Raw genomic sequence first — 13,454 nt, 5'->3', positions numbered from 1 at the left:
GTCATAAACCAAAGTATTGGACAAAGCATTTTTCATAACTTTCTGTCACTTCATAAACTAAAAAGAATTATTGATTGAGCAAATAAGGAAATAAATAATTGATAGATTAGTCAACATCTATCATAATCTATCAAAGTTGAAATGTTACGCTATTGTCCCTTGGCGTTTAAAAACACTCCTTGGCGGTGCATTCAAGGGCGCTCTTACATCTGCCATTTGAGTGTCAAAAAACATTCATTTCATGTCATAAAATCAACGCCAGAAGATGAGCAATAAACAGGCAGGACAATGGAGTAAAATATAATATGAATTTGGTTGCCTAATGTATAAAAACGGTTGCGATTCTTTTGTAAGTTTATTTTCAAACTGTAGAGAAATCAATGCTAATCAATTAGGAAAACATGAAATCAAATTCCAAAGTTATGATAAGAATAATGGCTGGTGGTAATGTAACAGCAGGCAAAGAAGGTAAAACAACTGGTCCTTTAAAGTGATGATAGCATCAAATGGAAGCTTTCTTTCTGAGAAAGTCTGTGAACAACACAGACTAATTCAATCAAGACTGTCCTCTTCTCCAGGACCAGTAGATTCAAAATGTGATTAAACAGACAAAATACTTCTCTGATGGATTCACTTCCTCCATCAGCTGCAATCAGCGTGTGTGTGTGTGTCTGTGTGTGTAATGGTGCTAATTTTCAGTTAGCCTGAGCTATTCCAGACCTCCTGAGGACAAAGCATGCAGCCTGTGCGTGTTTCTGCAGTTTAGCTGACCTAGTCTCTGAACATTAGTCTGGTTGGATGGTCCGCAACACACGAGCCGAGAGAGAGAGGGAGAGGAAGAGGCGAATGAATGACATCATTGACTTTTGCTTTGAGTGGATCTGGGTTCAGCTGGACGGCAGCAGCAGAGCAATATGATATAATTTTGGCCTACAGGCCTCACACACACACACACACACACACACACACACACACACACACACACACACACACACACACAAAGGTCCTGCAGATGTGTAAGCACCCCCCTATCGCTGTAGCTTGTATACTCTTACATACACATACACACACCATCTTAACTAAGGCTCATCCAATTAAGCAGTCTGTTGGAACAACAAACAAGACACTGCGCCCTTGCCTAAGTTTGTGTGTGTGTGTGTGTGTGTGTGTGTGTGTGTGTGTGTGTGTGTGTGTGTGTGTGTGTGTGAGAGAGAGAAAGCACGGGGTTGCAGGTTGGAAAATCCGTGGCAACAGCAGCTAAGCTGCACATCTTATTTCATCGACTTCCTCTCAGAAAGGAAACATGACATTGTAAAGGTTTCCAAACAACCTCGCAGGCTCTCCCTCTGGTTGCTGGTCATGACATGGCAAGAAGCAGGGGGAATTGCAAGAAGCAAGAAGCAGGGGGAATCGTAAAAAAACAAGGACTTAAAAGACAGGTTGACTAATGCAGATTGAGCAGACAAAGTGCAGTTTGAATTCAAGTCCAAATTTAGATAAAGAAGTGGTTAAACCTTCTCTCACCTGTCACCATAACGCTGAACCTCAAGGGTGACACGTACTGCAACTCTGAAAGATTGTCTGCCACCATACTGTAATTTGTGAGATTTTAGAAGGTTAGTCATTTCCTCATTCCTAAATTCCATTTGCTATTCTGGTACTGTACAACACCTGCTGCACCGGTTTTTAAGTTGTTATCCTTGACGTTATCAGCACTGTGCTCATTACACAGGAATACAACACGTGAGAAGAGAAGGTGTACACGCACTTCTCTTACCTTGCCTCACTTACTTTGGGTTATCAGATATCAGCACTTATTATTGTAGCATCTTGGATGGTGGCTTCGTTTTCTAACATGCTAACCATGACAACTTGTATTACTTATTCCTGTTTCCCTGCTACTAGTGATCTGCATACTATCAGAAATAAAGCCAATTTAGCATTTATTCAGTCACTCATGGACTTGATGTACAAAGAGAAGCCGCCTAGGTGCAGTACTCTTTTCTACATTGAAAATATAAAACCTTACGGACATCTTTTAGTTTTGCATGATCTATATCTCAACTATCTCTTACTCTTCCGTTTCTCTTTGTCTGCAATTTCTCTTTTCTGATTGCTATAAATTCAATGAGGGAAATCCACACGGGATAAAAGCTTTTAACTGGATTCTCCACATCAGTGATTCGTGAAAGTAGTGAGGTGCCCAGTATCCATGGCGGGAGACACCTCACATCTGTGATTTCCTCAGACAATAGTCTCCCCTCATCCCATCGACTGCGAGTGCTTACACAGCACAGTAAATATTATTGATTTTTTCATTATCCACCACCGGCAATCACGTTGCTCCTCTATGTTTCAACAATGATAGCTTGCACTCACTACCCACCACACAGTCACTACAATTGCTAAGTGCACACTGAAACATCTTTGATGTACATTAAAAACAATGAGGATGACACACTTAAAGGAGGTGACTTTTCTTCTCCATATGAGACATATATTTAATGCTATCTTTATTTAGCTGTTTCAGTGGAGCTCAAATCCGCATTACAGCTTTGTTTAAAGTCCCTTTAGTAGTAGTCTCTATTAGAGAGACCAGTTATTGTGTTGGGGATAATCCCCTTTGTGTAGGGGGGCTCACTAACTGTAGTTTATCAGTATGCAGGCAGAGAGGGTACCATCAAACTGAGCAACACACTCATTTAAAAACCAAATCTAAATCCCCAAAACATGTTGGACTGAGATACACGTATGCAACATTGTAGGACCTTTTTTTTTTAAGCATAGTCTAGTAGTTTTGGTATTTCTTAATATTAGGAGACGCATCTTACATACGGGTAGACTAGGAACTAGAGCTTCTTGGAAATAAATCCTAAACTGATGTCATACTGGTGCGTCATGCTTCTTCTCTTCTTTCCCTGAGTCACCCTCTCCCACCCATAAAATTCGCAGCCTGAAGTATGGATTCTTCCTCTGCCAGCAAATAAATTACATTAGTGCAGCAAAGCAACATGAGCAATAATGTCCTGTTCTGTCGTCTCTGTTCTGAGTCATTCAGCAAGCTGATCACAATCAGCAAACAGGGCAGAAATATGTTCATAACATACCCCTCATCCCATAGAGCAGAACCAGAGTAATCAGGGCAGCTGCTGTGAGCTGGTCTTTGTTTATTAGCTCTCTTGATGGCTGCTGGCTCACGAAGACTGTTGACATTATTCTGCCCTTGATTCCAGATACTTCCTGTTAATTCGACAGTTTTTCCGTAAAATGCCCCTCTGGAGTTGAAGATTTAAATATTCACCGAAGTCTACATGTTATCAAATCAAATGTTTTCTAGTTTGACACAGAGTTAAGATACTGGCTGAACTCCTTTTTCACCAAAGCCCTAAAAGCTGGAGCTAAAATAGCTCTCATGTCTGCAACACACATACACACACACACACACACACACACACACACACACACACACACACACACACACACACACACACACACACACACACACACACACTACACACACACCTAGTTGGTGTCAAGTTTAGCCAGTCAGCTGGTGACATGTCAAGTCCAGAGAAACAACATGCAGCCGAGGTAATAGAGGGGATGGGGGAGGACGAGCGAGGGGAGGATTAGTTAGTTTTACCGTTGCAGAACTGTAGCAGTGATGAGGTGTCATACAAGCTGCTGTAGCTGGAAAAGCCGTCCTCCATTCTCAACCTCTGCTCCGCTCCTGTGTGCTCCCTCTGTTTATCAACAGCTCCTTCGCCCTCCCCTTTCTCTCTCTCCCGTCTCTCTGGTGACTCCCTTCTGTTAGTTTATCGTTCACTTGGCGTCCAAGGTGATCCCTCCATTCACTCTGCACGGGTCAGGCTCCCTGGGTGAGTCACCATGGCAACCCATTCACTCCGATTATGTCATGTGAACTCCAACCCTTCTTCTTCTTCTTCTTCTTGTTCACCCCCTTCTAACAAAAAAAAGTCCTGAACTACATCAGAAAACACTCCCTGCTGAAGAATGACTGCACCGGACCGCCGGAGAGACACGGAGACAGAAGTTAGGAGGCTGCTGATGGGTTTGTTTCCTCCACTGCTTGTCCTCTCCTCCTTCCTGTCCTCTCTTCCCCTCCTTCTGTTCTCCTCTTGTCCTTCTGTCTTCTGCAGAGGCAGCTGTGTGTCGTTAGCGTTCGCTGATCTCCAGCAGAAAAACAGCTTTAAGAGGGCTTGAGCTGAGAGCGCAGGCTCTGGCATAGGCAGTTACTGTGTGTGTGTGTGCGTGTAAATGTGGCAGTGTGTGTGTGAGTGTTTAGATAATGCTCGGGACAGCCCAGCCTTCCCCTGTCACACAGTGGGGACGAGTCAGAGCACAGGGGGCTGGGCCTGTCGGTGAGATCCTCCTCCTCTGGCGTGAGAGGAGAGGAAATGAGAAGGGAGGAACGGATAAAAGAGGTGAGGAGAAAGGAGGAGAGAGGACAGAAAGAGAAGGGGGGGAGGTAAAGGAAAAAAGATATGAGGACAAGGTAGGTTTATAGAAGAACAGAGAGGAGAGCCAAAAGAGGAGAAAGGAGAGGGAGGAGAGGAGAAAAGGGGACAGGACAAGCTAGGAAAGGAAATAAGGAGGAGATGTCAAAAGAGATGTCAGGAGAAAAGGGGAGAGAGGAGGGGAGGAGTGGACAGAAGAGGTTAGGAAAGGAGTAGAAATGAGAAAACGGGAGAAAAGAGGACAGGAGAGGACAAAAGAGGTAAGATGAAATAAAAAAGGAAAGGAGCTATCATCATAAGCTATCGTCTGTTGCTTCTGCACTTTACAATACTACTGGTGGGAAGTTCTATTAAACGAGATCTTGTATCGTCTGATTTGTGTTGAGTATTCTTGTTTTTATAATTGATGTGTTTGTGGAGTGCTTGGCTCATCCTGGCTGCATACATCATTTTCACTAGTGGGACAATAAAGCTGAACTGAACTGAAGAGGTAGGGTATAGCGGATGTGAAAAATGCACAAATGAAGGAAGCCAAAACAAGGGTTAGTTACAAAAATGACTAAAGCACTGTCGGCCCCATCAGTCAGTCAACATATAGAGTTACACATACACATACTGTTTGTAATGGTATGGAGTCACATGGGGACACACCACAACAAACCACACTCTCACATCTTCCTTGGCATTTCCCGCAGCCAAACATTCAAAATTGAACACTGCCAGGGGATCTCCGCTGTGGCTAAACATGGTTATCGTTCAGTCCTCTGCCTGGCTTATCTGCCCCGCTGCAGACTGCACAGAGGCAGAGGGATCCTTGAAACAAGGACAAGAGGGGGAGAGAATGAAAGGGAGACTAGGGGATTGAGGAAAGAGAGAAATAAATGGGATAGAGGGGGAGGGGGAGGGGGATGGAGAAGAAAAAGAGAGTGCTTGAGGAGGGTGGGTGGTACAAAGAGAAGGACCAAATTAAAAAGTGAGCAGGGTGGGAGTTTTGTGGGGAGAAAAGGGGGATACCCTAAAACAAATTCTAACTGGGGGTTTTGTACGTGCATTATTTATAGTTCAAGCTAGCAGGGAAAAATAACAAGCCTAAAGAGTCCGTGGCCTATATTCATGCGTGAAACATTCCCCCCTTTCTTGCTAGATCACAAGACAAAATAACACAAAGGCAGGGATGCTCTGAAGACAGCAGTGGGAGAGACCATGAAGGGATCATACATTGTTTCTCTCAGTGTTTTATAGTGGCACAGCAGGTGTGATATAATGCGTCTGTATGAAGCTCTTTCTGTGCAGGTATCTCTCCTAAAATCCTATCAGGTTCAAAGGTGACCCGGCTAGTTTTGACCTTTAACAGGAGGATGAAAGGATGCAGTGAAGCACCTTATAACGGTTGACCACTGTAAGGTTGAAGGCCTCGATGTTTTTGACCTCAGCCCTTGTATTCTGTCCCTCAGGAACACACTCTGCTTCACTTATTACACAATGACATCAAGCTCCTACCACACTCAGTTGCAGCCAGGATTATGTGAAAAAAACAAGGTGTTCTTTGTACACCAATGTTGCAACTGAACACTGCAATAGTTGTTTAATAAAATGACAAGGATATTACTATTTCAAAACACACATAAATTAAGATGTGCTGACCTTCACACCATTTTTTCTCTTTCTCTGCAACTACAGTTAATCATTTTACAACTAGAAAGTGTTTAAATGCATCAAGGTCTTTGCATATATTTCAGAAATCTCAATCATATTTCAGATTTTTTTAACCACCAAAAGGCCACAGCAGCCAGTGTTTTGATTCAGATACAGAAAGGAATTTCATGCAGCTCCTCTCCCAGAGTGCATGCAACACACACTGTAAACATCCTTTGTGTTTTTGTTCTGAAGACCTCGAGTCACACTGGTGTTTAGTCTGAAGGGGTTCAGATTATTGCTAATCTTATTCTGGGACAGATTTGGGATCTAGATTAGGGCCAGGTCTGGTTTTTGTGTGTCTGTCTCTCTACTCATATGCTCACGTGAGAAGAGGCAGCTAAAACTGGAATATATTCCCCACAAAATCCCCCCCATGGGTCCCTAAACCCCACCTACCCTGCGGGTGGCAGGTGGTGGTACCACTGCTGCTCCACAACCCCTCCCCTCTCCACACCTCCCCATTGTTCCCCCCTTCCACCACCCATCAGTAAATCCAGAGGGCGCATACACACACACGCACACACACACACACACACACACACACACACACACACAGACGCACAATATAAACAAGATAGTGCTGTGCAGAGTGTGAGGATATCAGTCACACTTCTACTAGAAAATACTGCAACATGCAATTTGTCCTTACAGTTTTGGTTCACTGCAGCTGTTTCCAGAGAAATATCTCTAAAAATCCACTTTACCGACTGTGCACAAAACGGTAATCAAAGTTAGCAGCCAGCTAGTAAAATGAAGAAGCATTTATCCGCAACAGAGACAGATTTTTTCCTCACGAGCTGGTGGAGACCAAAACAGAGCTTAAAGAAAGTAAATATTTAACTTAAATTCACCATCATCACGACTGCCATTTATATCAAATGTGTTGCAGGACCAGGCCTTGGTCACACTTAATGTATTTACAATTCTAATGGAGATACCAAAGGTTTCCACATGCAGCATGTCAGGCTGAATTTGAGGTAAATGTGTATAAAATGATGCCCAATCTGTAATTTCCATAATATGTTGTAAAAAGCACATAACTGGTACTTTCATTTAGAGCGATGAATGCTTTTTGTAAATGTAGGGCAGCTTGAGGGGAAATTAAGAGTGAGTGCATGCAACCATCTTACTATAATACAGCTGACAGAGGTTCAGTGTCTTGCTCAAGACTGAAGAGCATCTTAGCAAGGCCTCACATCAGGGTCCATTGCTTTCTCACCTGGCCTTCTGACTCTGTTTCTACAGCTGCGGCTCTCAGGAGGCACTGGAAGGTCATATTCAAACTGAGCCGGTTGTTCTTTTCTTTTTTTCCACCAAAAAAAAGAAAGAAAAGAAACTGCTGACATTTGTTTTATCCACAGATGATCAGTCAGTCTGTCAGTGGGCCAGGATTATAAACACTCAAATCCAGAGCTGAGGAAGAAACAAGGTCAATCCTCTATGATCCAGCCACCATCTGTGTGCCTGTCCTCGTTATCGGGCTGTTTTGTGCTTTAGAACATGAATTTATCCAATCCTATGGTCTTAATGATTCATGGGAACATTGAATTTCAATTAAAGCCAGGGGACTCATGAAATTATTTACAGCCTGTCAAGCTGGACAGCTAAATAATGTATGCACATCTTTATGAAAACGTTTCAGGAAGTTGCGTGAAGGTTTGCTCTAACTAGTTAAACATTAAAGATAGTACTCCCGTAGGCAGGTAGCAAAGGTCCCCCAATAAAAGCGCATGCCAAGGCGAGGTGGATGAGCCAACAGGAAAAGATGATATAAGTGTTTTTTAATCATTTATTTCCCATGAAGCTCATGAGTTCAACAGCCTGGTCATTTTGCCAACTCACTATCTCACAGTACAAGTGACAATGACAGACTGTAGGGCTGATACTAATTTTAGACCCATAACATTTTGTCTCAACAACTATTGAAAGAATCCACACATTCATGCCATCATTAAATCACTTAAGTAACTTCTTTGACTTTTGATATTCCTTCTAAACTATTGATATTCATGCTACGGAGGTGGAAGAAGTATTCAGTATGTAACTAAGTACATCAGAGTAAGTATACTTTGTACACTATATATCGTTTTAACGTAAGTTACATTATATGTGTTATATCTATTGTATATTCTGAAAACCTGTCCTACTTCTTTTTTTTTTTAAATCTACAGTATATCTTTATTCTTGATACTTAAATGTCCGACTTTCCCTATTAGGAGCATTACTGTTATATATTTTGTTATCTTATCCTATCTTAGGCTTTTGGTCAATAAAAAGAAGATTAATTCTCAAGGCGTGACAGTTTGACATCTGGTATCAGCAGCTGTGATATTGATGCACCTAGACGGCGAGAAGAGGCCCGACCAGCAGAGGATGTAATTCTTTCTGTGACGGACTGAGGTTCCCTCCTTCTAATACCTTCCTGGACAGGAGAGCAGAGATAGATTGAATGTGAGACTAAATCAGCTGAGTGACTGTTGAAAGTACATAATTTTCCTGCTGGAGAAAATAACCTGTCATTTGTAATACATACTTACCGAGAGTAAGGTGCGGTGTCCAGATGAAAACCCATTTTACGACACATAATTATGAACTCTGGTACCTTCACATCGGACATTATTCTCCGAAAGAATCTAAAATAAAGGGACAGCCTACGGACTGTGGGTTAGTAATTTCAATAGATATTCTACTTATCAATGTTTAGCCCAACACAAGGACACAATGATCAACTAGAACCTGTAAAGAAGAGCTGTTGAAGGTTTTTATCATCATAAATTATGTGGAGGAAATGTGACCTACTTTCAATGGGGGAGAATCTGACAGAGTGATAATGGTTTGTTCACAGCTCTGCGTCACAAGCTGCGTTAGGCAGAATATAAGGACTCTCATAGCAACATAGACGCTGAATTAAAACCCACCACATGATCCGTGTTTTGTAATTCATCCCAGAAAATCACCCGTCCTTTGACCTGCCAACAATATTTTATTGTGACTGTAAGAAGCAACTGTAAATAACCAGCAAACTGAGATTTTGACCCGATGAAGGAGCTAGATGAAAAGTCACCATTTATTACAATTCATCCTGGAATGGACATGAATGTTTACACTAAATTTAGTGGCAATACATCCAACAGTTTTTGAGTCATTTCAGTCTGAACAACAAATGTCAACCTGCTGGTGACGCAAGATGCAAAGTCACAGGAATCACCAAATTCATTAGGATTCATCGTCTGGGAACTATGAACATGTTTTGTCAATCAAATCAATTAAATGTTGAGTTATATTTCACATGATCAGTGAAAACTTCCACCTGCAAACCATCCAATAAAGCTTTTTAAAGCCATGAGCGTGGAAAAACAAATTCAGTTCAGAATATTCTACTGTATGGAAACCTGTATCAGTACTTTATTGTTTCTGAAATTAGATATAATATTATGTAGTAATAATTCATATTTTGTCAAAGTATCCAAAGAAAGCATTCAATAAAGATTGAATAACATCATTTGTAATATCAGTGCAGAGAATCAAGGCTATATGGGATGAAGGCAAATGGCAGCTATATTCACAAAAGTGCACTTGTGCATCGAGCCAAGCAAGTAGCAGCAATGACAAATAATGATGTTATGATTCAGGAAAACTGGGTCACCACTCGTGTTTTTAGTGCAGTCTTTTGGTCATGGCCTCTAAGAGTATTATGCATGTAGAAATCCCCTGCCAGACTCTGTGATATCTTTTAAGACCAACATTTCTGAATTTTAGAGAAAGAGGTCACGGGAATGTATTTTGCAAGGCTCACTGTGGTGTAATAATACATTTTAAAGATTTTAACAGCAGCACCGATTCTCACCCTACAATTGGATCAATGTGTCTTTTCAATAACAGCATTATACGGGTAAAATTAATCTGCTTAAAATTAATCTGAAAATACAGGCCCTGATGTGATGCTGCAGCTACAGACATTTAAAGATAAACAAAGCTGGTTTTAGTGTGAATGATAGTGAAAGTGTTCGGTGGCTGAGGCTTGAAAAGAAGAAGTCTTATCCCCTGTAAGTCTCTATGGATATCTTGTCAAGACAGACTTTATGTGAGAGAGAAAGAGACTGCATATGAGTGTAGCCAAGGACAATCTGCTTTTGGGCTGTAAAAATCTCCTAATCCTGAGGCTGTGGAGCAGCGTTACATGTCCTACTCTAGCTCCTCTTTTCTGTGTTTAACAATCACAGCACTACATTTCGCAGACTTGAAAAAAGCACGAGAATATTTATTCAAGTAAATGTACTCTTACTTAAAAGGACAGTTACTCAATTACTTGTGTACGATTGTACTTAGATAAAAAGTAAAAAGTAGGCTATGTCAGTTAAAATATACTCTGATGGTAATGTCAGCCTGAATGATAGGACTATTAAATCAAAGATCACCTTTAGGCCACAAAATAAACTGCACTATCATGTCAACTATAGTGGAATAACATCAAGACTTACATGCAAATGTCCAAACCAACAATAAATTCCTTTTATATAGACCATCATTTTAGTCTGTGCATACAACTGATTATAAAGACACAACCACCTTCCTCAGTACATCCTTACGAGAATGAATCATAAAAGAGGACAAAACTCAGACAATTACATAAAAAAGGACCAACAATAAACCAAAGAGCTATATGGACACCGCGGCGGTTGCAACAAGAACTGTGCTCTCTGCACTCGCATCCCTCGCTCCTCAAACTAGCAAGAAGAACGACAGACAACCTCCAATTTCACTGCCAATCATATGTTTCGCACAAATCACTGTCACTTGGTGACTGAAATGACTGACAGGCTTCACGGCTTTTAAGCTTACAACATGTTCACTGACATCCTGGAGATCTCACCACAATAAAAAAAATGTATTAGCTTAAGTCCTATCTCTTCACACAATGATGCTCAAGACGTGCCAGTTATACACCAACTTGTCAAAGGGTCCAACATGCTCCTGTTGTTCACGCAACATCGTGGATATGTCTGTTTTGGGGCACTCAGCATGCTGGAGGGGCGGTGCTTTCCAACACTGATTAACAACTTTTTTTTTCAAACATATGTTAATCTTAACTATGATCAATAAATGCCCACTGCCTTCATTTTATTGCATCGTTATGCGTTTTGTTTTACTATTTCACAAACTGCTAGGCCCGGCCCAGTTGCAACAGGCACCCCAGCCAGTGAAGGTACATTAGCTTGTTGCTTTACATGTATGTCTTCTCATGTGGGTTTGGTGGAGCTCTGCCCCCCTGAGGCCACAAACTCACCAGCAGCTCCTTCTCTTCCGCAGGCTGCAGCCAGGTATTATTTGCTGACTTTCTCTTGTTCTTTTCCCACACGGTTTATCATGACTTTTTCTTGTAACTTTTCTTTACTCTGCAACGGTTGGGACTTGAAATGTAGCGACGTACAACACTTGAGACAAAATAAATACTTAGCCTATAGCTCTGGAAGTTAGTCTTTAGATGAAATTCAGCAATATAGATAAATGGTATTCATCTTCCATATTTAGGATCAGCCCTATAGTGGTTTGTATACAATGTGTGACCTAATTTTAAAACTATTCCACCAAAACCAACTCCCACACACACAGCACTTTATCTTTACAATGTGCTTTTCAGAGACGACAGAGTCACCTTTTACTGAACCGCCAGAGTCAAGTCAAGTCATTCTGATATATGTATATAGACGAAAATCACACATTTGCCTCCAAGGGCTTTACAGTCTGTACAGCATACAACACTTTCTATCCTTAGACTCTCAGAAGACGTCCTTAATGGAGAAAAAAAGGGGAAGAAACTGCAAGAAAGGCAAAAGAGGTGGGCTCCTTCTTCCAGGATGGAGTGGGCAGACATGCAATAGATATTGTATATGTGCAGAGAGCAGGATTAGAATTTCAGCGAGCACACGAGCAGACACTTTGAGAGGACTGACATGAAGAGATGAGCAGGGAGGCAAGCAAAAAAAAAAGCAGATGAACAGTCTTTTTGACATGGATATTGTGCCAGTAAAGGGGACCTACATTATTATTCAGCACAAAAGTATGACATTTATAACATCATGGCACCATATCAAATCATATAGTGGGTATTACTGGAGCCTTCTGCGTCAACCTTCCTCCCTCCCTGACCTCCTCGCCTTTACACTAATGACGCCATAGACGTGAGTTACAAACCACACAGACTTCTCTACATCTCATCTATATGTTAATGATGCATAACTTGGACACAGAAGTAGAACAGGACTGACTGCAGTCCATGGGAATCTAGTAAAAGACTGATGCTGGTCATTAAAAGCAAAAAGCAGCACCTTGCAGGTCAGTGGGGGACATTGTAATTTGTCAACCCTCTACTACTGTGAAAATAGTCCATTTATCTAAAGGAGGGTGACCTAAAATCACCTTATCACAACCATGAAAATACAACAGAGCTATGGTGTGATAAATGCACACGCACTGTGTATTTCCGAGTGTGCAGGGCTGTGTGTTCTCTCAAGCGACGACAACATTAATCACATCTGACTTGGCCACTGAAACATCCATGTAAACCCTTCCCCCATTTCCTGTACAACCAAGAACCCTGCTCTACTCGTTCTCTCTGTACAACACAGACATGCAGTAAATATATACTGTTACATTTCTTGTCATTTTGTTTGCTTTATTTTTTAATTGTCCTGCATCAAACATTTCTTCCTGCACTCTCTTGTCTCTCCTCTCCTGTTCCTTGCAAAGTCACAGCAACTCAGATCCCCGATCGATACAGCCGGAAATAACCTCTGCTGAGGAAAATCTGGCGTCTGCTGCAGGGTTTACTCGAATGCATGGGTTGATGAAGTCATGCTCTTCCTCTTGTGTCTCACATGCACACACAAACCTGCAGGTGACTGTGCTCAAACCTGTGTGTCAAATGACCCATTTCCAGCTCGTCTGTTAACATGAGGAATAGGTTTAACATCAGCAAAAGCTACTTGTCCTTAAATTCAGGGCACAGATGGAGCGCTGACGTCAGCGGGCCATGATACCGTCTTCATCTGCATTTCTGACACACTCACTCTAACACACACACACGCGCACACACACATTGTCTCCACGTACAGCCTCTGTGTTGCAGGTGGTGGCAACAGGATGATTTTCTGTCACATTAAAACGTGTCAGCTCCCATTGATGCCTTCACAAGTCTCAGTTGTGACACACAGCAGCCAACGCTGCTTTTCATTTTTCGCTGAACTGATCTCCTTGAAGACAGCCTCCGCCTAGCTC

The 13,454-nt window shown here is 41.8% G+C and overlaps 1 protein-coding gene across 2 annotated transcripts in view; it reads right to left on the bottom strand.

The window, feature by feature from the left end:
- Positions 1-4,294, bottom strand: part of eml1 (EMAP like 1) — a 36,100-nt gene extending 31,806 nt beyond the window's left edge. For both annotated transcript variants that reach the window (XM_076107696.1, XM_076107697.1), the window contains exon 1: positions 3,644-4,294. In XM_076107696.1, coding sequence (XP_075963811.1) covers positions 3,644-3,710 — 67 coding nt within the window. In that variant the 5' untranslated portion in view covers positions 3,711-4,294. The remainder of the gene's footprint in view (positions 1-3,643) is intronic.
- Between the last annotated feature and the right edge of the window lie 9,160 nt (positions 4,295-13,454).

The sequence above is a fragment of the Anarhichas minor genome, unplaced genomic scaffold (assembly GCF_050575085.1).
Source record: "Anarhichas minor isolate MPS153535 unplaced genomic scaffold, ASM5057508v1 ptg000040l, whole genome shotgun sequence".
NCBI lineage: Eukaryota > Metazoa > Chordata > Actinopteri > Perciformes > Anarhichadidae > Anarhichas > Anarhichas minor.
Note: the sequence above shows the minus strand (reverse complement) of the source record. Positions and strands in the feature narration are given on the sequence as shown.